The 25,335-nt window shown below is 41.6% G+C and overlaps 1 protein-coding gene and 1 long non-coding RNA gene across 2 annotated transcripts; both read right to left on the reverse strand.

Moving 5' to 3' along the window:
• Positions 1 to 299: 299 nt before the first annotated feature.
• ERP27 (endoplasmic reticulum protein 27) lies at positions 300 to 24,724 on the reverse strand. The gene is made up of 7 exons (XM_027541417.1): positions 24,503 to 24,724; positions 23,837 to 23,934; positions 21,475 to 21,612; positions 8,216 to 8,332; positions 3,662 to 3,787; positions 1,900 to 2,097; positions 300 to 1,008 (listed from the first exon to the last, which is right to left on the reverse strand). Exons 1-7 carry the CDS (start codon positions 24,681 to 24,683, stop codon positions 961 to 963), a joined length of 906 nt encoding a protein of 301 aa, XP_027397218.1. The 5' UTR covers positions 24,684 to 24,724; the 3' UTR covers positions 300 to 960.
• LOC113892524 lies at positions 22,261 to 23,305 on the reverse strand. The gene is made up of 2 exons (XR_003511074.1): positions 23,265 to 23,305; positions 22,261 to 22,380 (listed from the first exon to the last, which is right to left on the reverse strand). It is a non-coding gene; the product is annotated as an uncharacterized LOC113892524 (long non-coding RNA).
• Positions 24,725 to 25,335: the final 611 nt, after the last annotated feature.

The following is a 25,335-nucleotide window of genomic DNA, read 5'->3' on the forward strand; positions in this document are numbered from 1 at the left end:
TCATCTGCAATAACCCACACTCGGTCAGCCCCAGCTTGCCCCCAGCGCCCAAGCACCCCACTTCTCTTCCCCCCTTCCCCAACTTCTTACCTAGTTCAATCCCCAGCTCCACTACCATGTTTATCCCAGTGGTCATGCAGGATGATCTCCACCAGCTCCCATCCCACCCACAGGGAACAATGACACAGAGGTGGCTCATGGCCTGACTCTGAACAGTAGGCACTGAAGAGGGAGGTCCACTCTGCTGAGCTGGGCAGGGGGTATTTACAAGAGGTTAGGTCTGCAAAGAGATGCCAGCCTTTTCCTATAAGATAGGGCTTTTAATTTATCATGTGGTTGTTGATTCACATGGGGAGTTAGGAACGCGAAACAAGCATAGAGTTGTACACGGTCTGTTTCTGCCGAGTTCAGAGACTTGGAAATACCGTTAGACTTCTGGCATGAAGACAATTCCAGACAGGTGTTTAAAACCATGTTTGTGTCCTTGGCTCTGAGTCAGAGAGGGACAAGGGCTTATGAAGAGTAGGGTTTCAACCCTTAGGCAGCTCTACAAGAGGTTGTATGTAAGTCTCGTGCAGTATGAATTCAATATTAAATGACCCATCAGAACAGTGTCCCTCTAAGAATGCTCCCCATTCCCCAACTTCCCCTGCCCTCCACTTTACAGCAAGAGCACAGTGTTTCTCTTAAAACTCCATCCAGTGTATGGGTCCCCTCAGTATGAATGTAGAAGAGAAAAATCAGATGGGTAGTAGAGAATATAGAAAATTTTAAAGAAAGGGCAAGTAGAGTAATTGAGATTTTAAGGAACAAACTGGAGTTTTGTGTGTGTGTGTGTGTGTGTGTGAAGCTTGGTGAGTCTGTTATTTAATGTCTCTGAGATTTGAGTCTTTTTATTGACTCCTTTTTATTCAGCATAAAGTAGTTACTTGATTGTATGCAGAAGAAACAGGGAAGCAATCAGAGTTCCACCTTTGACGTCTTCTCTTTTGCTTCATGATTTTGTCTCTGAAAAACATCATGACATGGATATTCAGCTCTGGAGCCCAATCTTGTTTTTGAACTCTGAGACTAACAAATTGAGCTATTTAATCCCTCTTGAAAACCCTAAATCCATCTTCCACTGTTATCTCATGAACTCCTCATATGAATTTGACTCGTTTCCCATCGATATTGTACACAGAATGGTAAAATCCAAAATTCAGCTCCTTTGAATATGCAAGACCTCCCCCAAAGTGCTTTTGGAGTTCTATTTTGGTTTGCTTCCCATGACTATGGGCTTCCCTGATAGCTCAGTTGGTAAAGAATCCACCTGCAGTGCAGGAGACCCCGGTTCAATTCCTGGGTCAGGAAGATCCCCGGGAGAAGCGATAGGCTACCTACTCCAGTATTCTTGGGCTTCCCTTGTAGCTTAGCTGGTAGAGAATCCACCTGCAATGCGGGAGATGTGGGTTCGATCCTTGGGTTTGGAAGATCCCCTGGAGAAGGGATAGGCTACCCACTCCAATATTGTGGCCTGGAGAATCCCATGGACTGTAGTGCATAGGGTCACAAAGAGTCTGACATGACTGAGCGACATTCACTCACTCCCATGATTACATCCTAAAAAGAGTCTCGACCCTGACCACTATATCTTCCCACTCCTTTACTTTTAATCAATTCCAGTGGAGGTCAAAGAATTTTTATTCAACAGAAAATTAAAGGGACTGAGAGGTAAAATGGATCTGATTCGATGGACATGAGTTTGAGCAAGCTCTGGGAGTTGGTGATGGACAGGGAAGCCTGGCATTCTGCAGTCCATGGAGTTTCACAGAGTCGGACATGACTGAGCAACAGAACTGAACTGAACTGAGAGGGGAAAAAAACCTCAACTTGCTTTACCTGCAGTTTCATACTTACCAATCCCTTCCCTTTCAGGAATCCATCACAAAAATTTTGCACTTGCTCTACTAAGACTTCTGTTATAGGCAATGTATCCCACTTATCATCCAGAGTCTGGTAAATTGCTAAAGCAGGCAGTTCAGCCATCTTTAGTTTGAAAAATGATATCGCCTTTTCATTTTGCTTCACTCCACTGTCCACTAGAATAAAAAGAATCTGCAGTTGGGGAAATTTGAAAGAGAAAGATCTGTCTGAGGTCCTTGGAAGAAAGAGACACTTGGTGATTGTTGCAGTTTACACTGATTGAATTCAGGGTCTGTGCCACACAATTTAAATCTTCATTGAATTAAAATGAATTTCTTCTTTTACTTTGCATTGCTTTAGGTCTATTTAATTTAATTTTAAGAACAAAGCATTGGAAGACAGTTTAATGATTAGCTAAGGGAGAAAGTATGATCTAAATGGCTAAACATGGGGAATTCTTTTTAAATGTTGCCTCTAGTACTTTCTAGCTGTCTGACTTTGGGTGCATTACTTGGCCTCTCTGAGATTCAGTGTTCTCATTGGATTTTGTTGGGGGGAGACTGAATGAGAGAATAGATAATATTTCTAATACAGTTTTTAGCATATATAGTAAGATGATGGGATGGATTGGGGGCAAGAGGAGAAGGGGACGACAGAGGATGAAATGGCTGGATGGCATCACCAACTCGATGGACATGAGTCTGAGTGCTGGGAGTTGGTAATGGACAGGGAAGCCTCGTGTGCTGCAATTCATGGGGTCGCAAAGAGTCAGACACCACTGAGCAACTGAACTGAACTGATAGTAAGTGCTTGATAGGGCTTCCCTGGTGGCTCAGATGGTAAATAATTGTTAACTATTTTATATTATTAAATCAAACCTTTTGCCCAATGAGGAAATCTCCTTGATAACAGTCTAGTTAGAGAGTTATCTATATTTAGTAACACTGAAAACTTCCAGTGTTAGGGAAACAACCACCAGAAAGATTTTTTTTTTTTACCAAACAGCCCTCATCACTGGGGTCTCTAGTTCAATGCAGTAGACTTGAAGTAGTTGAAGTTTTACTATTTCAGTGACATAAGCAGAACTGCACAAAGTGGGGAAGGGAAAGAAAAATATTTATTGCCTATCCAGTGGGTAATAGGTACAAGATATGTGTTTTATGTGAGAAATAAGCCCTGAGATCTAAAACTTCAGAGTTTATAGTGAGGAGTAGATAAATCATGGGGCTTCCCTGGTGGCTCAGTGGTAAAGAATCTTCCAGCAATTCAGGAGACATGGGTTTGATCCCTGGGTCAGGAAGATCCCCTGGAAGAGGGCATGGCAACCCACTCCAGGATTCTTGGCTGGAAAATCCCATGGACGAGGAGCCTGGCAGGCTACCAGGCCATAGAGTCACCAGGAGTCGGACATAACTGAAGCTACTTGACACAGCATAGATATATGAAGCTATCATGACTAACAGGTGATTTTTATGTTCAGTCTCTTTGGATCTCTATTTTTTGTCCAACCATCAATGAATAAAAAAGAAATAGACTTACTGCTAATGGAAGATATGATTAAATACATCTTTAACAGTTTAAAATACATCTTACGTTTTAAGGCAGAGTAATGGGATTTATTATATTCCAGTTCTCACTTCGTTATCTCTTAACCATAATTATTTTCCACATTTCTCTCACTTCCCTAGCCCCATCTCTCTTTTTCTGGTGTCCTACAGCTGAGTATTCAAAAGAGAATCTCCCCGTCCAGACTTACCCTCCCCTGGAAGAGCTTAGCTGCCTCCTGAAATCTGTGCAAGTTTTCTTCAAACTCCGAGGAGGCCTTGTTCATAATCAGTAGAAGATGAATCGGAATCATACTATTGAATAGGCCAATTGCAGTCTGGCAAATTGAAATGTATTAAAGCAGAATGAAAGAGAAAAGGAGGGGAAAAAATATTAGTGTTAACTCAGTGACTAGGCACACTGGACCATAAATGATAGCTGTCCACCCATCATACCAATGGCAATTCCTACAAGATGGCTTTGGATCAGTTTCACTCTCCTAGTTTTCATGTAATTTAGTAGACCCCTCATCCCCACACTGAACAGGGTGGAGCTGAGTAACCAAAGGGATACTGCAGTAGTGATGGAGTGTGACCTCCAAGGGTTAGGTCATAGAAGACATAGTAGCATCTGCTTTGTTCTCTCCTGTATCACTTACTCTCTTATATTGTCCGCTCAACCAGCCCTGGGAAGAGATTCACGTAGTTCCTATGAAGGAACTAAGTTCTCCTGCTAACAACCACCACTGACTTGCCAATCAGGTGACTGAATCATCTGGGAAGAAATCTTCCAGCCCCCATCAAACCTTCAGATGATTGCCTCCCTGACCAATGCTGCAACCTCACATGAGCCCCTGGGATCAGAGGCCCCCATCCCTAGCCACTCCCAAACTTGACCCACAGAAACTGTATCAGATAATCAATTATTTTTCTGTTCTAAGTTGTTACATTTTGGAGTAAACTGTTATGCATCATTAGACAACAAATATACCATGGAATATTTTAGTCACTTTTTTCAACTCCTTTTGAAATGTGGCAAGGGTACTCAGATTTTGGGAATTCCCTGGTGGTCCGGTGGTTAGGACTCCAAGCTTTCACTGTTGGAAGTGTGGGTTCATTCCCTGATTAGGGAACAAAGATCCTGCTGGCCACACAGCACAGCAAAAAACAAAGCAAAACAAATAAAAAACCAAGAGGAGCCAGATACACTTAAAATGGAATTTTGAATCCTTCTTAGTAGTGTACACTTTTGAGTGCTGATGATGTGCTGGGTAGTGTTTTCAGGTCTTTATGTATAATAACTAATTTAATCCTCAAAGTCCCAGTTTTATAAATAAAGACATTAAGGTGCAAGATCTCCTAAAGTCACATAAGTGATGAGCTGGAATTCTCAGCAGGCAGAGTGACTTAAGAGTCTGTACTTAAAGAGTACAGACTCTATACATGAGACTCTATACATGAGACTATCCATGAGACTCCTATTCAGCTGATGGCAAAACCTCAACAAAATCAACTCAGCCCTAAGCACGGTTGAGTTAGTTCATTTCAGGTCAGCCATAAGATAACTGCTTCAGGAGATGGGAAGTTTGGTCCTTCTTTGCTGATTAGAGATGGTGATTTCCCCTGAGGCTGTGGATGGTCGAGACAGCTGTGAGGCAGAGGGAGGAGAGAAGGGAGACTGTAAAACTATGACTCTAGCCCCCTTCATTTCCCTTTTCAGAAAAAGCGCTACAACTGTCTCTATTTTAAACAAAATCCCATTTCTTCTTACCTCTCCCTTCTAAATACAGAGAGTATTGCTGTAAAACTAGCATGTGCACAGAGAGAGCTGTAGGTTAATGAACAAAGTCCCAGAATGATGGGAATGGGAATCACTAAATAATCCCATGGAAGGAGGAGCCTGGTAGGCTGCAGTCCATGGGGTTGCTAAGAGTTGGACATGACTGAGCGACTTCACTTTCACTTTTCACTTTCATGCATTGGAGAAGGAAATGGCAACACACTCCAGTGTTTTTGCCTTGCGAATCCCAGCGACAGGGGAGCCTGATGGGCTTCCATCTATGGGGTCACACAGAGTCGGACATGACTGAGGTGACTTAGCAGTAGCAGCAGAAGCTACATACTACCCTGTAGAGAATTTTCAGCTCTACTGGCCGACGTGTAGTCAAGGAGGATCCAATAAGTTCTTTCCAGAAACTTTCTCCCTGGAGTTTAAAACAGGGGACTCTTCCCAAGATTTATCCTCTGTCTCTGTTCTAGGAAGGTAGATTGCATGCTATAAATTTAAGTAACAAAACAAGAGACAATTATTTAAATTTATAAAATGGTCTAGTGGAGGAGAAATTTTATTTCTAAAATTTAAATAATTGTCTCTTGTTTTGTTACTTAAATTTATAGCATGCAATCTACCCTCCTAGAACAGAGATAGAGGATAAATCTTGGGAAGAGTCAAGAAACCAAAGCTAAAGAGTCAAATGATATAGTGGAAGGATAGAGGAAGAGATTGAACATTGCAGAAATGATGAGTTTAATCCTAATAGACACAGTCCGATTTTCATCTTGAAGCCAAATGTTGAATGTATGCATTAACAGTGCACAGGAGGTCAACTACGGGACTGGGAATTTCTGTCCATTTGCTACTGGTGCAAACCTCTGCACCAGAAACAGATGAAAAATAACCATAGTAGTGTGTGCAGGTCTCAAAAAGAGAAAAACGCTACTTTTGGGAAATGAAAAAGTCATGATAAAACTTGGTTCTCTGGAGAAATTCTTTCCTAATTTCTTCTTGATATGAGTTGGTGTCACCTGTAATGTAGAACTTAACAAAATGTGTCATTGTTCTATAAGATGAGAGACGGCCCAATCATCAGAACTTAGGAAGGCTAGTCTTTGCCTCTGCCCTCATTCACCTGGGGAATTCCAGGACCCTGGGTCATAAACCAGGCACTGGAAGATCATCTTTTCTGGTCCCCAGTGCACTCCTGGTAGCCTTATAGACAATGACCAGAATGATAATGGTCTAGGCACTTTTCAATGCCTTTTAAATTATTGCTACCAGTGACCCTGGGATGCATGTGTTTGAAATCTTAGCAGAAGTGGAAATGGGATCACCATTCTATGGAGACAAACATGGTGTGAGAGGCGGACAGGAATTTAGTCAACAGGAAAAGAAATGTTTTCTGTTGTAGGCTATGTGGGGGAATGGAAAAACCACAGGACTCAGTCAGACAGATCAGTCGTGAAAAATGCTGGGTCAAGTGGACAGGGCTGTCACTGAACTTCAAATGACAAGTTGTAGGGCTTGAGGAAGTTACTTCACTTTTCTGAACTCCCATTTCCTCTCCTATAAAATGGAAATAGACAATATGACTTCATGCATCATCAAATTTTCTGCCTTCAGTGATGTCTTTTCTACTTACTGTGTAATATTGAATGTTGCTTGGAACTTGAGAGTCCTCCTCTATAAAATGGACATAATAATCTCTCTTCTACCTCAAAAAAATATGTGAGTATTATATGAAAAAGTGACATAAAAGGGTTTTGTTAGTTCTGAAAAGCATGACGTGCATATAAAGTACTGTTATGAGAGAATATGCAGCATTTTGGAGCTGAGGTAGATCACTGGAAATCAACACTCCATCACCTAATGATGTAAGTTCGGGAAGGTAAAAGGTAGGACATATAAGGTAATTCTATAAGCTGTAGGTGTTAGAAGGCCAGAAGATTATCCGGACAGGTGGACCAACACCTTCACCCAGGTTGTAGACAGAATGCAACAACCAAGGAATACACCCAGAAAGAAACCTGAGACTCCAGGAGGGTCTAGGCAAGTGCCAATTGTACCCGACAGAACTGCTGGTCATGAGTCTGCAAGGAGGTAGACACAGAAAATGGGAATAGGTGTGTAAAAACTTTTTAGAAATTTTACATTGCTGCAACATCCAAATATGTGATCAGTGTTTTTAAACAGCTCATTTGTATTTTATAAAAATATTGGTCTCTAATGCTTTAGGAAAAAAAATTGACCTTCAGCATTTTTGCAATTGTGGCAAGCTTGCCATCTTGTTTGAGAAGCATGGTCTAGAATGCTGGTCACATCAGAGTTGCTTCACTGAACTCTCTTGCAACCAAACTCAGAAGTTTTTGATTAGTCACCTCAACTTTGCATTCTGACTCTCTTACTAGTCATGTAACATGTCATCTCACTTTTCTATTTCTTTCTTTGTTGGGTAGGAACAAGTTTATCAATCTTAAGGGTTGTAGTAGGGATGGCAATATAAACAATTTTGAGTTGATTTAATGGTGGTTACTGTTATTATGGGCTGCCCTGGTAGCTCCGTTGGTAAAGAATCCACCTGCAGTGCAGGAGACCCTGGTTTGATTCCTGGGTTGGGAAGATCCACTGGAGAAGGGATAGGCTACCCATTTCAGTATTCTTGGGCTTCCCTTGTGGCTCAGCTGGTAAAGACTCCACCTGCAATGCAGGAGACCTGGGTTCGATCCCTGGGTTGGAAAGATCCCCTGGTAAAGGAAACGGCAATCCAGTCCAGTACTCTTGCTTGGGAAATCCCATGGACAGAGGTGCCTGGTGGGCTACAGTCCATGGGGTTCCAAAAGAGTCTGACATGACTTAGTGACTAAACAACAATAACAACTGTTATTATTCATTAAAAGATCAGAATGCTTGGAGGACAAGATTTCTCCTATGAAGGCAATTACCCTCCCTGACAAAAGGACTTCTGGGTCTAGAGACAGGGGCTACTTACTATAGCGTTGTACTCTGTAACCAAGCGGAGGTTGTTGCTCTCAATGAAACGGCTTAACTTGGTGGCATCCATGCTTTCAAAGTCTTCACCCTTTAAATCCAGTTGTTTGTTATCTACCTGGATCACACAGAAAGGATAAAATTGTCACTGTTCTGTCATCAATAAATGTTTCTGAACTATTAACCTCAAGTCAGGCACTAACTCAAGCTCCAAAGACAGAAAGGTAAATGTTTCTGGCCCTCGAGGAATGCACTGTCCTGTGGGGCACAGAGAAGTAAACAGGAACATCCCACAGAAGGTGACAAGTATCATCACAGACCCGTATGTCACCTAAGGAAGAGGAGAAATGCTTCCAGGAAGAGACAGCTCCTAATCAACGGCTAAGACTTGGTCAGATGAATGAGGATGGGATGGGAGTTTTAAATAACAAACAGTGTTTGCAAAAGGCAAAAAAATGATAGGCGTTCCGTTCTAGAAGCTGCAGTTAGGTTAGCTCGACTATAGCAGTGAATGTTAAGTGCAGTAGGAGAGAGACATGTACAGTGGGGTGGAAAGTGACTGCAGCTGGCCAGACTCCTCTATCTTTGTGATTTCCCAGGCAAGGATACTGGAGTGGGTTGCCATTTCCTTCTCCAGGGGATCTTCCTGACCCAGGGATCAAACCCAGGTCTTCTGCATTGCAGCAGATTCTTTAGGATCAGAGCCATCAGGGCAATGGGGTAGGCAGGGCAAATTCCCAAAGAACCTTGAGGTCAAGATAAGTAATTAAATTCTAACCTGAGGGCAAGGGGAGCCACTTAGAGGATCAGATTTATGTTTTATTTACATACATTTCTAATGTGAAATAAAACACACATTTGTGTGTGTGTGCAGAGAAAAGCACCAAATGGAAAATATAAAGCTCAGAAAATTGTCACAGAGTAAACAACTGTGGAACCACCACTCAGGGAAAGACATAGAATATTGCCAGAATGTCTGAAGCCCTCTGAGATCTTTCTATTGTTGTTTAGTAGCTAAGTTGTGTATGACTCTTTGCGACCCCATGGACTGCAGCATGCCAGGCTTCCCTGTCCTCCATGATCTCCCAGAGTTTGCTCAAGTTCATGTCCATTTTATAATCCGTTATTTTTCTGCCAACGTTCACCATTATCCTGACTTTTACAATGACGATTTTCATTCTTTATAGCTTTACTGCTTAAAAATTCACCTCACTGTTACAGGTGAGTTTCTTTTTAAAAATATTATGTAGGGACTTCCCTGGTGGTCCAGTGGTTAAGATTCCATGCTTCTAATGCAGGTGGTGTGGGTTTGGTTCTTGGCTGGGGAACTAAGATCCCACATGCAGTGGGGATGCACAAAAAAAATGATGTAAGTGGAAACAGACAATGTTTTTTTTGTGTATCTCAATTATTTTGTTTTTAAGAGTTATCCATATTATTGCATATAGCTGTAATATGTTCATTTTCCTTGCTGTAATAGTATCCCATTGTATAAATATGCAAAATCTTATTTTACTACTGATGGATATTGAGGTTGTTTCCAGTTTCTGGTTATTAAAATAATGCTGCAATGAACTCTCTTGTTCATTTCTCTTGGAACTCATGCCTCTGTATCTATTGAGCATGTATTTAGGATTGAAATTTTTAATTATAGGATATGTATATTTTTGACGTGCATTTTGATGTTTATTTGGGAGATAAGGCAAAGCTATTTTCTAAAATGAATAGTAATGTATACTTGCATCTGTACTGTTTGAGAGATCCCAATGCTTCACATCCTGGCCAGCACTTGGTATTATCTGCCTTTCTAATTTTATTCATTTTGATGAATATGTGGTAGTATTTCATTGTGGTTTAACTTCCAATTCCCCAATTAACTAGTTATATATCATCTTTTTTGAAGTTTCTGTTCAAGTCACTTGCCTATTTTTCTATTGAGTTGATCCTTTCCTTGTTGATTTGAAGATGTTTTATATATTATGGATATGAGCCCTTTATGGTTCTATATTATATATCTTTTCTCACTGAGGACTATTTTAATGGTAACTGAATATGAATAGAAGTTAATTTCAGTGTAGTCATCAACCTTTTTGTTTATAACTAGTGTGCGTTTTTGTTTTGTTTTGTTTAAAATGCTTTGACTACACCAAAGTGCTGAGATCCAGAAGTGCTGACATTTACTCAACTGGCGACTTAATCACCTTATGATTGTGGTTTTTTTTTTTTTTCACAACTCTAACTTATGAAATACATAAATGCCAAAGTACAGAAAATATTTGTCTTTAAAAAAAGAATCTTGAAAAAAAAATCATCGAAACTACAGGATATTTTAAAATGTGAGTTCCCTTTGCATATTTAATTGTTTTAAAATTCACACTATTTGAGAGAAAGCCTGGGAGAGAACTATGAAAGCAGGAGAAAATGTCATCCTACGTGGGGCCTCGCCCACCCTTCTCCCATCCCTCTCCTCCAGGAGAAAGAAAGTGAGCACAAAGGATTTTTAAAGCTGCATAATGCCCAGGTTGTGCTAGTGGTAAAGAATCTGGCTGCAAATGCAGGAGAGGCAGGAGATACGAGTTCAATCCCCAGGTCGGGAAGATCCCATGGAGGAGGAAATGGCAACCCACTCCAGGATTCGTGCCTGGAGAATTCCATGGACAAAGGAGCCTGGCGGGCTACAGTCCATGGGGTTGCAGAGTCAGACACGACTAAAGCGACCTAGCAATGTACATTTCCTTCCTAAGGTTTTGCTAATTGCACAACCATCAGAATCACTACTGTAATCACAACCAGGGTCCTTTTTATGTTTAACATGTCTAAATACTTTCTGGTTATTTTTCTAGAAACTTGGAAGCCTGGTGTCTACACCACAGTGGATAGAACCGTGCTCAGAGCCAGGAGCTCCTCCCTCGCTGCTCTCTTTTCCCGGCAAACCCTCGCATTTCCCAGAACAGGATGAACAGGAAATGCCAGCTACTCCAGGTGGCTCTGGACTTGAGGAATGCAGTATATGGGAGGCAGAGTTTGTGAAGTGGTGATAACATTCTCTAAGAAGCAAAGATCTTTCATAAAAGCCATCCTCCCGAAGCCTCTCCAGTTGGTCATGGCTCTTTAAATGAAGCATACCTGATTATTTCTCTATTTCTTACACCAACAAACTCTGGAGCGCTCATGTGTAGGGTTCCTGGAAATATTTAAACAGGAAACCTCCCTTCTGTAAAGGGAATTTATTTGCATAATGCCCTGGAAAGAAAATCCGACCCTGGATCCCAGAGTGGGAGAAAATATTTTTTAATATATTTTTCCAGTTTTTGGAAAGAATTTTCCTTGAAAAATCATATTATTTTTCTCCTCAAGAAAAGGGGCACCAGAAGAAAAACAGAAACAGTAAACCAGAAGGGTTGTCACCTTACAATATAATTTTGAGGTTCCCCAAGAGTATCAGATGTAGATTATTATATGAGTCAGACACTGTATCATACCAATGGATTTCATCATTCCTTTTCTGTTTGTTAGTATTTTGGCAATACTCCTTTGAATTAATTCTGGTAGATTCCTGTAATTAACAACGCAGCTTTTTGTAAAACATTAAAGTTGTTTTAGTTTGCACCAGCTACAATATTAAATATCTTGGCTACCATGGAGAAATCATTTGTTCAGTACACGCCCTCTCGCTTCTGGGGTTTGTTTTTATAAGCTAATTGGTTACCATATACTTGGTACATATATACTTTAGGATTTCTCTGGTGGTCTAAAGCTTGGGAATCTGCCTGCCAATGCAGGAGACATGGGTTCTAATCCTGGTCCAGGAAGATCCCACATGCTGCAGAGCAACAGAGCCCATGCACCATAACTACTGAGCCTGGACTCCAGGACCTGTGAGCTGAAACCACCGAGCCCACGTGCCCTCGAGCCCACAATAATGAGAAGCCCACACACCGCAACTAGAGAGTAGTCCCTGCTCACCACAACTAGAGAAAGCCGTGCACAGCAGTGAAGGCCCCGTGCAGCCAAAAATAAATACATTTATATATATATATATATACTTTAGAAAAATATTTTAAAATTTGGCAAATCTTATTTATTGCCTTCCTTATCAGTTTATTTTTATGTACTCTGCTCTGATTCTCTGCTTGGCTAGGTGCATTTCTTATAACAGGTTTCCAGGAATAATTGTGAAAGGCGTGAAGGGATGCCTCTACTCTATTACTATCCCGTTGGGTCAAAGTTAGACTAATTCTATTTCTTCAAATAGAAGTGATGGTGAATACTCAAAATGAGGTACACATTCAAATAATATCTGAGATTCCATTTTAGGACAGGCTCACGGTTTATTCAACACAGGATTAGGGTAACAGTAAGTGTCCTATTGAGAGTAGGGGGCTGTCTATGGCCATACCACCCTGAATGCCCTGGATTTCACTTGATCTCAGAAGCTAAGCAGGGTCGGCCCTGGTTAGTGCTTGGATCGGCGAGTGGGGAGGGACTTCACACTAGGGCTAAGACAAGCTGTGTCCTCATACAGACAAGTTGTCATACACAACATTTTAATTTTTTCTCAGTCACGTTTAAATAGTTGGCCTGAACTATTTTTACAGACTGATGCATTCCATAAATATAGCAAATGCTGCACTCTTTTCTCTCCCATATAACTGTCAACTCATATTTCCACTTATTATTTCAGCTTATTTCTAAACATGTTCTTACAGTGGAAATTTGCTGTATGGGCTAATTCTGAAATTTCTTTGCCAAAATATGTCATACATGTGTGTGTGTGTGTGTGTCTGTGTGTGTGCTCAGTCATTCAGTCATGTCTGACTCTTTGGGATCCCATGGACTCTAGCACACCAGGCTTATTTGTCCATGGAATTTCCCAGGCAAGAATAATGGAGTAGGTTGCCATTTCCTACTCCAGCAGATCTTCCTGACCCAGGGATCCAACCCGCATCTCTTGTACCTCCCACACTGGCAGGTGAATTCTTCACTACTGCTGCTGCTAAGTTGCTTCAGTTGTGTCCGACTCTGTGTGATCCCACAGATAGCAGCCCACCAGGCTTTTCTGTCTCTGGGCAAGATTCTCCACGCAAGAATACTGGAGCGGGTTGCCTTTTCCTTCTCACTACTGCACCAACTGGGAAAACCCAAAATATGTCATGTCTAGGTTAAATCTTGAGAAATAAGATGGGGGTTTGATTAAATAGTGCTAGGGGAGACAGAAATTGTTTAGGAAAAACATTTTTTGTTTTCTTTGGCTTTATTTAATGAGGAGCATTAGAGTAGGTAGAATATAGGAGTAAAAACAGGCTTTTTTCAGAGTTAAATACTGTAGAAAGTCACTATAATAAGGTAGAAAATGTAGCTTTGGAGTCGGCCATACTGGATATGGGCTTCCCTCTTAGTTCAGTTGGTAAAGAATCCGCGTGCAACACAGGAGAACCCGGTTCAATTCCTGGGTTGAGAAGATCTGCTGGAGAAGGGGTAGCCTACCCACTCCAGCATTCTTGGGCTTCCCTTGTGGCTCAGCTGGTAAAGAATCCGCCTGCAATGCAGGAGACCTGAGTTTGATCCCTGGGTTGGGAAGATCTCCTGGAGAAGGGAAAGGCTACCCACTCCAGTATTCTGGCCTGGAGAATGCTGGGTATGAGTTAGATGTTTGTGACTCTATAGTTCTGAAAGTCTAGACATCAGAATCAAGCTCATGGAACTTTAGTTTCTTTATTGATAATGCAGGGTCGATAATGGGCTTCCCTGGTGACTCAGACAGTAAAGAATCCCCCTGCAGTGATGGAGACCTGGGTTCGATCCCTGGGTCAGGAAGATCCCCTGGGTGAGGGCATGGCAACTCACTCCAGTATTCTTGCCTGGAAAATCCCATGGATAGAAGAGCCTGGTGGGCTTCAGTCTATGGGCTCGTAAAGAGTCAGACATGACTGAGTGACTAAGTGCACACAGGGATGATAATAATAATTTCATCAGATTCTAGTGCCTATCATAAACTAGGCACTAAAACAAACAGATGAAATTCTAGATCTTAAATAAAAGAAAGTATCAGAAATCTGCAATTGGTTCACATTTCCCAGTGTCAAGAGAAGTCTTAACTGCAGACGTAAAAGGGCCTCCTAATGGGTCTACACAGAGCCACAGAGACCAACGGGCAGGAATCCGTGAAACCCATGTCCATTGTGTAAGTATGTCTGTTCACTCCCAGACCACCCCTACAGGACACAGGAACTGATTATCATTTCTAAACATTGGGATCCTCTTCTGAAGGGCACAGTCACATTGTATGGTATTTTTTGAGTGTATTAAAAGCCTCAGTTTGTTCAATGCCAAACTTTTAAATATACCTCAATTTAAGAAAACACTAAAAAAAAGAGGATAGTTTTGGCTGATGTTCTTTTTCTTTTTTAAAAAAATTATCCCCAAAACTTGAATAATAATCCTAGTAAAATTTGGACTGAATTTTTGAAAGTGTAGGACTCCAAAATCACTGCAGATGGTGATGGCAGCCATGAAATTAAAAGATGCTTACTCCTGGGAAGGAAAGTTATGACCATCCTAGACAGAATAATAAAAAGCACAGACATTATTTTGCCAACAAAGGTCCATCTAGTCAAGGCTATGGTTTTTCCAGTGGTCATGTGTGGATGTGAGAGTTGGAGTATAAAGAAAGCTGAATGCAGAAGAATTGATGCTTTTGAACTGTGGTGTTGGAGAAGACTGTTGAGAGTCCCTTGGACTGCAAGGAGATCCAACCAGTCCATCCTAAAGGAGATCGGTCCTGGGTGTTCATTGGAAGGACTGATGCTGACGCTGAAACTCCAATACTCTGGCCACCTGATGCGAAGAGTTGACTCATTGGAAAAGACCCTGATGCTGGGAAAGATTGAGGGCAGGAGGAGAAGGGGACGACAGAAGATGAGCTGGTTGGATGGTATCACTGACTCGATGGACATGGGTTTGGGTGGACTCTGGGAGTTGGTGATGGACAGGGAGTCCTGGCATGCTGTGATTCATGGGGTTGCAAAGAGTCAGACACGACTGAGCCACTGAACTGAAACTGAGGAGAAAATGTTTATCTAAGAGTTGTCACCACAGACCTGCCAATGGAGCAGGGTGCTTGTTTTCGGTATGGCACATAAATAATCTTGTCCACAGAGGTTCCAAGAGTTCATTTGGAGTAGGTCTGTCACTGGTGGGAAACAACCAGCAGATTCTAAAGAAGCGTGAGCAGCTCTGGGAAGTCATCAACAGGGCTTTGTAGAGAATAAATCGTAAACAAAGTTAAAGCGTTCGTTAGAGGTCGTAAAACCTGCAGAGACACTGGAAGCAACAAGCACTTGTTTTTCTTCCCAAATGTGTCTCTTGGTGGAACTAGGACTTTTAAATCAGGCTTTCATAAGACTATAAACAACAAACTGGGAAAGAAGTACTTGTGGATCTGTAGCTAATTGGAGTTTTTTGTATGGACAGGTTGCTAAAAATAGTTCAACGGTACCAGGAAATGCATTAGTGTAACCTTCTATATCTTTCTTTAAAAAAGCATCTTTTTTTTTTAACTGAAGTATAGTTAACTTACAATATTATGTTAGTCTCTGGTATACAGCAAAGTGATTCAATTATATATTTTATATATATAATGTATGTATATTTTCATATTCTTTTCCATTATGGTTTGTTATAGTATATTGAATATAGCTCCCTGTGAAATACACTAAGACCTTATTATTGGTCTATTTTATACACAGTTTATATCTTTCTCACCAAAACTCTTCACAGAAGGATTTGATTTAATCCTATTTTACAGTGCAAACCAGCAGCTTCTGTCCAGGTGGGGGAAGAACTGCTGAAGGGACTCAGGCATCTTCAGACAGAGTTTTGGGAATGAGTAAATTCCTCAAACACTTTCTGAATGTCTTCGAGGTACCAGAGACCTACTGTAGACCTTTGGGACACAAAGATGAATAAGTCATGGTTCCTGCCTTGCATAAGCTCATGGTCTAGTAGGGTAAAGGTGAAACAGACACAGAAATACATCACATGCACTCTAAAGTGGTCAGTTTCATGGGATTTTAGCAGAAACTCTGTCCGTGCTCAGTCGTGTCCGACTCTTTGAGACCCTATGGATTGTAGCCTGCCAGGCTCCTCTGTCCATGGGATTTTCCAGGCAAGACTACTGGACTGGGTTGCCACTTCCTACTCCAGGGGTTCCTGACCCAGGGATCAAACTTGAGTCTCCTGCATCTCCTGCATTGGCAGGCATATTCTTTACCACTGTGCGATCTGGGAAGCTTTAGAGGAGTAGTTAGGACAATTTGGAGATTCCAGGGAGCCTTTCTGAAGGATAAGCTGCTGGAACTGATTCACTGGAATATGAGGAGGAGTTGGTTGGGTGAGCCTAAGAGAAAAGGGCCTGAGCGGGGCTGGCATTCTAGGCAGAGAATTAGCCCACGTGACATGATAAAATCATGTCCTCATACTGTGTATAGTTGGGTATTGAAATGGTAGAGACTAGGGTGGGAATGTGCTAGAAAAGGGAATGGAGAAGCAGGTAGTGGCCTGGTCATAAAAACTACACATTTAAATGTCTTGATTTTGTTCTTGTAATATGGGGGAATATTGAAGAGTTTTTTAAGAAGGAGGTGTCATGGTCAAATGTCTATTTTAAATCCATCATTGTCATACCAATCTAGAAAGTGAATAAGAAATAGTGAAGGGAAACCTATTAAGAAGGTACTGACAATATTTATGCCAAAGGTGCCAAGTGTCTAAGCGAGGAACAAAATAGAAAGAGCAGAGGAAAAGTCAATTTTGTGCCCTACACCATCAGTACATTAATTGAATCAATAATAATACTGCAGGAGCAACAAAAGATTCAGGCAGCTATAGACACAGAAAATACTTCAATCTATTTAATAAAGATGGAAGTATTAACTGGATAATAAAACAACGTGTAATGGCCATGGCTGTGGGACTGGCTAAATCAGACCTCTATCACGGAGCCTCACCAGCGGCAACACTGAGTTTTCATTGCTGTTAAGCGACCTCCCTCATAGCTTAGACAGTAAAGAATCTGCCTGCAGTGAAGGAGACCTAGGTTCAATCCCTGGGTCAGGAAGATCCCCTGAAGAAGAGAATGGATACTCACTCCAGTATTTTTGCCTGGAGAATTCCATCGACAGAGGAGCCTGGGGGCTACAGTTCATAGGGTCCCAAAGAGTTGGACATAATTGAGCCACTAACCCTTTCCCTTACATTTATGAACTCATTATTGTTGATTACTGTCTTCCTTCAGAAGTATCACTTGTATTTTTTGTGTCTCTACAAATATTTTGATGGTGCCTGAATAAACTGATGTAATAGAAAGTAAAAAGAAGAGTGAAGGAGAACACAGGCTCCAAATACAGGGTGGGAGGTATGATCGGCAAAGACCAGAGACTGAATGAACGTAGCTATTCAGTAAAATAGTGTTTTCGTGGGAAGCACGTGACACAGCGAGGGAAGATGACAAATTCAGTTTTGACTAAGTGAAGACTGCAGTCAGTTCAGTTCAGTTCAGTTGCTCAGTCATCTCTGACTCTTTGCAACCCCATGGACTGCAGCACACCAGGCTTCCCTGTCTATCACCAACTCCTGGAGCTTGCTCAAACTCCAGGCCTGCAGTATTTATGAGGATATTCAAATAGTTATATCCAGCAAGCATCTGAATCATGGAGAGGTCCAGGCTAGAGATAAAACATGCCAAATCCTCAACAAACACATAACTGTCAAACATAAGAAAAGATCCCGTTATTGAAGACTTACTCATTCATTCATTAATTGATTCATTCACAGGCAGAACACAGAGGAATTTAAGGGCAGTGAAAATCCTGGAATACCATAACAATAGATTTATGCCATTACTCATTGTATTGTATATACAATATATTGTATATCATATATTGTAGAACACCAAGAGTGAGCTATGATGTAAACTATAGAGTTTGGGTGGTTATGACATTTTAATGTAGCCTAATCGGCTGTGACAAATCTACCACTCTCGTGGAGATGCTGCTGATGGGGGAGGCCATGGATGAGTGTGGCAGGAGATATAAGGGGAATCTTTGCATTTTACTCTCAATTCTGCTCTGAATTTGAAACTTTTCTAAATAAATAAAGCCTTTTCCAAAAATTAAAAGAAATGATTCATTCACATATTCATTTATTCAATAAATACTTATGAGTACCTGCTACATGGCAGGCACTTTTATTTTTTATTTCGTTTTTTTAAAGATGCTTACCTAAATTTTTTTTGGTTTATTTTTGGCCACAGATTACCCCATGCAGAATCTTAGTTCTCTGATCAGGGACCAAACCCATGCCCCTGCAGTGGAATTGCAGATTATTAACCACCGGACCACCAAGGAAGTCCTGACAGATGCTGTTAAATGCTCAGTGGTTGAAGTAGTGAATAAGACAGTCTCTGCCTCCATGGATTCTATAACTTAGATTGGGAAGAGCATTGGGTCAGGCAGTAGTATGGATAGAGAAAGAGAAGAACTCAAGGAGACTAAAAGAAGAGTTGGACCGAGAGAAGCAGGTTCCTAGATCAAGGAAAGAGAGACTATTAAAGAGAAAAGAGTGGCTAACAATGTCAAATATGGCATAAATGGTCAGTAAAATAAGATCTGAACAATGTTGGTTGGGTTTGGAGATATGGAAGCCATGGTGACCTGGTTGAAAGCAGTTTTAATGGAGTGATATGCAAATGAGATAACAATGTATTAAGAGCTTAAAGAAAGCTGAAGACAATGCAAAATACATTTTAAAGAGATTTGGGTGAAGAATGTAAGAGAGAGAGAAGATAAAGAGGAGAGGGAAGGACATTCAGACCAGAAATTTTGAAACTTTAATGTCTGCTCAGTTTCTTATTTCCAGTGGACTCTGGTCATCTTCACTTTGACATTCCACCAACAACATAAACTCAACAACCAAAGAAAACATCAGAAATACCTACTTCTGTTATAACCTCACTATTCCTTAGATACTGTGACCTTCAACCTCTCCTCCTTTCCATAATTTGATACCTGATCCTTGCAGTAGTGTGGACAGAGAAAGAGAAGAACTCAAGGAGGCTAAAAGAAGAGATGGACCCAGAGAAGCAGGTGCCCAGGTCAAGGAAAGAGAGAATATGATGCTGTTTTCTTCACTTTCTGCTGCTACCTCTTTGCTATACATCCTTAGTACACGATCTATCTAGTCAGCCTAATAAAAGTTCTCTTTATTCTTGTCTTTATGCCTAATCATCCATCTGACTCATTGCTGCCAAAATAATCTTGCGCAAACACATTTCTGTTCATGCTATTCCCCTGATCTAAAGGCTTGAGGGGCTGCCCAGAGCCAGTCAACTTAAGTGCAAACTCATTAAGCTGGTATTCAAATTTCTCGACAATATGGTTCCAATCAAATTGCTCTTTTATTCATCTGCCCAAAACATGTTCCCTGAGATCCAGTCAAGTTGGCTTGATCACTCTTTTCCAAGTTTAACTTTTTTCCCCCATTTTGTCCATGAATTCTCCTCTATGTTGTCCAAATTTTATCTGTTCTTTAAATCCCAGTTCAGTTGCCTCCTTCATAACTTATTTTGGTCAGAATTCCTACTCTGCTTTTTTTTTTAATCCATTTTTTATTCTTTTTATTAGAATATATTACCCTTAACACTGTTGATAATGGCCTTAACATTAGAAACTGTGTTGATGTCAGTACTGAGAACGTCCTTAAGAAGGGAACAAAGGAACTGTGTTCCAATAGTCACTGAAATCTTAACCCACTGTTGATTTTCTTCATTGTAAAAGAGACAGGGAAACTGTAGGGGTTTGGGAGATGGCTCAAAGGAGGAAAACAGCATGTTATATTTTGCACATTTCTGGATTAATGTGTGCAGGCAATACAGAAGGTCCAGAATATGGAATAACTCTTAAGGCCATTCAGCCAGAACTTGGATCATAGGTTACAAAGCTGATGTTTTGGGCCAAGTCATTTAGTGCTTATCCTGCTTTGACCAGTTAAACTCTTATAATGTTTCACCTGGAGAAAGAAATGGCTACCCACTCCAGTATTCTTGCCTGAAGAATTCCATGGGCAGAGGAGCCTGGAGGGCTCAAATAGGGGCCTGGAGGTCCATGGGATCTCAAATAATCGAAGACGACTGAGCAACTAACACACACACACACACACACACAATATTTTACCCATGGTAATGCTGTTTGTATTATAGATACTTGTATGTTATGTTTACAATCTCTACCATATTTTAAGAGCTATGAGAGGGGAGAATATACTCAATGTGTTTTAAGGATCATTACCTTGCATAGAGAACCCAGTAGTTGTTAACATATGTTTGATAAATGTAAGCAAACTCTCAAAGATATGAAGATATTAAAAAGCATATATATATATGGAAATATAAAAATATCTGACCCAGGGATCAAATCCAGGTCTCCCACATTGCAGGCAGATTCTTTACTGTCTGAGCCACCAGGGAAGCCCCATAAAAGCATTTATTATAGAACTTCAGTAATATAAAATATTTGAGATTATCTAATTATCTATGGAGAGCTAACCAGGAGACCTGAGTTCAATCCCTAGATTGGGAAGATCCCCTGGAGAAGGGAATGGCAACCCGCTTCAGTATTCTTGCCTAGAGAGTCCATGGGGTTGCAAAGAGTCAGACATGACTGAGGGACTAATACACACACTGAATTATCTATAAATAGGAAAGTGGCTAATTAAGCTATGCCATGTCCAAATTATGGAGCTGTATGCAGTAGTTTTTTTCTTGGTATTTTTTCTTTTTAAAATTTATTTATTTTAATTAGAGTATAATTCTTTACAATGCTGTGTTAATTTCTGCTGTAAAACATGAATCAGCTACATGTATACATATATCCCCTCCCTCCTGAGCCTCCCTCCGACTCCCCTTTTGTTTTATAGATGAAAGAATTGAAGCCAAGAAAGTGTTTTGTGACCTGCCCAAGTCACATGGCTGCTCAGTGACAAAGCGGTGCTGAAAATCTTATGTCCTGACCCTCAGTCCAGGCCTCTTCCCATTTCACGACAGCATCTGTTTAGGAAGCTTGAGTTGAGCCATCCTCCTCACATGGTCCCTGAAGCTGGCATCACTGTTGTGATTCAAGATCTAGACTCCTTTCTGGTCTCAGAAGTCTGTGTATTCACAACCCAAGGAAGAACTAGAAGGCTGGAGCTGCCCACCTGACTTACCAGACGGAAGAGGGAAATGGTGTTCCCAGTGATGTTGTAGTAAGCCAGAACCTCGGAGGCAGTGCTGATCCCAAAAGACACGTCTTGGAAATTTTGCACCACACTGTGGATTAGGGACACTGCCGGTACTTCTGAATCCTAAAGACAAGAAGGAAAAAAAAGAAAAGAAAAAGAAAAAATCCCACAGGTTGTTTCTGGAGGAAAGAGACTAGGGAGTAGAAATATGCTCACACTTATCTAATCAAAGTGTCCAGTGAGACAACATTGACCTCTAAAAATGTAGGCTGGCTTCTCAGGGACATGGTTGAATTTTCCAGGCTGGGTGGGTTAATAGGTAACTATGGCAGAGTGGCTAAGTCTAGAACACCTATCTGGCTTTACCATAGAACTTGTAGAACTTTACATAGAACTTCACTGGTGGCTCAGCCGGTAAAGAATCTGCCTGTAATGCAGGAGACCCAGGGTCAGGAAGATTCCCCTGGAGAAGGGCATGGCTATCCACTCTAGTTTTCTTGCCTGGAGAATTCCATGGACACAGGAGCCTGGCGGGCTACCATCCATGGGGTCGCAAAGAGTCAGACATGACTGAATGACTAACTTGTAGTTTGTTAGTAGCTGAGAGGGGGCTCAAAATCACAAAGACCTGAAGAGTTGGCCTCCACAGTCATTGATAAACCAAAGGAGGCAAATATTTGGGGAATAATTTGTAGAGGAAAGAAGAAACGTAAAAATCAGAAATAGGTGCTGTCAAAAGAACCAAAAAAGAGAAAATAAAAATAAGAGAAATTAAAGTGGAAGCTTAGAAGTTTTATTAACAAGACTGTGTAGGACGTTGGGGTGCTCTCTCCACTGTGTGTAAGCCATGAAGACACTGTTCAGGCGTTGCTCCAACTCTAGAACCAAGGCCTGCAAGACAGAGCAGGGAAGCCTGTTCTGAATAATGATTCCAGACCTTCTACAGCAAGCTGGCCTTATTTCCCTGCAGTCATGGGACCCTCCTCCCCAGAAGCTCTGAGCAATAAACAGCCATGAACATGTTTGTCCTTGACATTTCTCTGGCACGAAAAGGAAATGTGCTCAGAGAAAAGATCATGGTTAGCCTTGCAGCTGGGGTCAAGTAGAGGGAGTTGGCACTTTGCTCATCCAAAAGAGCGTGTGGAGTTCATTTTAGGTTATGAACAATTGTTCTTCAAGGCTTCATCTTTTAAAAAAAAATCTGCTCCTTAGAATTGAATTGCTCTCGGAGCAAACAGCGACACCTGGTGGCCATTTGAGTTATCGCACCCTCCTCCAGTTCTACTTCCTTGGCACTCCTGCCTGAGTGTAGGCTGCTGTTTTTGTCTACAGGTCAGATCTCTCTCTCATCACTGAAAAATTTGCCCCCAGGCCTCGCCCCCACTCCCCCACCCCACTCCCGTCTTCCTCCCCTACTTATATCTCATCGATTTTATTTCCAGCTGTGTACACAGAAAAGACAAGATGATGGTGATTTGGAATTAATGAATAGAAACAGACAAGGTCTGAGAGGAGAGAGTAGGGGATTAATTAGCTGTGAAATCACCAGATGTTACCTCCAGAGAAAAAGAAAAATGCTGGAATAATGTCTTCTCCTTTATGGTTGATTTTTTTAGCCAGGCAGCCGATCTGGAAGATTGGCTAAGGCCTTCAATATGCAAAATGTCATCCTTATTCAACATTTCAGAGCAAACAAACAAACAAAAAAAGTGTGTATGCATGCTCAGTTGCACAGTTGTGTCAGACTCTTTTCGACCCGGTGTACTGTAACTCACCAGGCTCCTCTGTCCATGGGATTTCCCAGGCAAGAATACTGGGGTGGGTTGCCATTTCTTACTCCAGGGGATCTTCCCAACCCAGGGATTGAACCTGTGTTTCCTTCATTGGCAGGTGGATTCTTTACCATGGAGCCACCTGGGAAGCAAAAGAAGAGCGGGGGACTCCTTACTTGGTAAAAGGTTCTAGACTGGAGGCAGCGATTCACAAATGTGTTGCCAGCTTGATACAAGCTGGTTTACTCTGGGCCCTGCCTTGGAAATTAAAATACTGACTGAAGCTTCAAAGCATATACAGATGGGGGGACCCAGACAGCAGCCTCAGAACTCTCAAAACAAATATGAGAAAGATATGATTCAGAGACTGGGAACATCTAGAAATTGTGAGATCTTGATTGGCAAGCTAAAATTAGACTCTGCCCTTTGACTTTTAATGCAGTATCATCCGGCCAGCAAGTGACTAGCATGGCTCCCTTAAGGTAGCATATTTCTAGTCACAGAGGGTCAGACACGACTGAGCGACTGAAGTGAACTTAACTGGGAGAAGGGCAGGTGGCAATATCTGAACAAACCTGGAAGAAGCCTATGACAGCCACCTCAGCAGCAGCAATGAATTCCATGGCAGCTTGGACATCTGTGAGCCGCATGGGTTCCTGGGCACCAGGACCATCTAGACAGAGATGAGGGTAGGGGTGGGAGGAAGAGAGAGAGAGAGACAGAGAGTTTGCAGGTACCAAGTGGAGAAAAAGCAACTCTAAATCACAAAGGCATCTCTATTTTTCCTCTTCATACTAAGGCCAAAGAGATTTAGGAGTGCAGTTGTCATTCCAAGGCTTTATTTCTTTACTAACTTGTGGAAGGGGGACTCCTCTCATAATAGCCCATTTTAAAATAATATTTATTTATTTATTTGGCTGCTCCAAATCTTAGTTGTGGCATGCAGAATCTTCAGTTGCAGTAGTGGGATCTAGTTCCCTGACCAGGGATCGAACCTGGGGCCCCCAGCATTGGGAGCACGAAGACTTAAGTCATGGGACCACCAGGGAAGTCCATAATAGCCTATTTCTGAAGGATGTCAGACTCTCCTCTTCTCTACTAGGCAAGGCAGATCTTTATCTAGCATTTCCTGAAAAGTTCCTAGGTTTGGGGAACAAATACCCAGAGTTCTACCAATATTCCCTTCCCTTCTCCCAATAACAGTTTCACCCCCTGGTCACTCAAGTGCTCTTTTCTTTTACCTGATGATTCCTGAACTTCTGCAACAACTTCCGGGGACAGTTTGCATGTGGAGAGAAATAACAGAAACAGGCATCTGGATGGCATGGCTTCCATTTTCCTGCTCTCGCTCCACGCCCTGGTCTTGGTGTTTGGAGCCTCTGACTCAGGGCAGCCCACTCTGCAGTTAATGGATTGTGGCATAATTTGTGCTCTGGGAACATTGCAGCTGACTCCGGGGCAGGGGGACCTTCAACTTTTGAGATAAGAGACAGGATTCGGTAACAGGGCCTCAGAACAAAACCAATCAGAAGAAAGTCAGGCTAGTTCCTTTAAATAAAACAAAACATTCTATGCCAAGTGTTGACTTAGGCACTACAGACATAGCAATAATGGTGATCTGATCACCTCTCCCAGCTTAGATTGTTAATATGAAAAATGGGCAATTAAATAGATCATTTAAATGTAAAATGGAAAGTGATTAAAAAATTGGGAAGCTCATAGGGTGCTAGGAGAAGATGAACTAAGGACATTTTGGACAATGATCGTGTCTGGTGAAAGCTTTCTTCCTGCAGGGGGTGCCCAAGCAGTGCGTGTGTGCAGACTCAGTCATGTCTGACTCCAGGGAGGAATACTGGAATCCGCTGCCATGTCCTTCTCTTTGGATCTTCCCCACACACAGATCGAACCTTCGTCTCCTGCGCTGGCAGGCGGTTTTACCACTGCACCGCCTGGGAAGCATGCCTAAGCAGAGTCCTGGGCAAATAAAACTTTTCTAGGCAATGAAGGTGGAAAGGGAGTTTCATGTAAAGAGCCAAAGCACTGAGATGCAAATGTGACGTGCAAATTACGAATA

The sequence above is a fragment of the Bos indicus x Bos taurus genome, chromosome 5 (genome assembly GCF_003369695.1).
Source record: "Bos indicus x Bos taurus breed Angus x Brahman F1 hybrid chromosome 5, Bos_hybrid_MaternalHap_v2.0, whole genome shotgun sequence".
Taxonomy (NCBI): domain Eukaryota; kingdom Metazoa; phylum Chordata; class Mammalia; order Artiodactyla; family Bovidae; genus Bos; species Bos indicus x Bos taurus.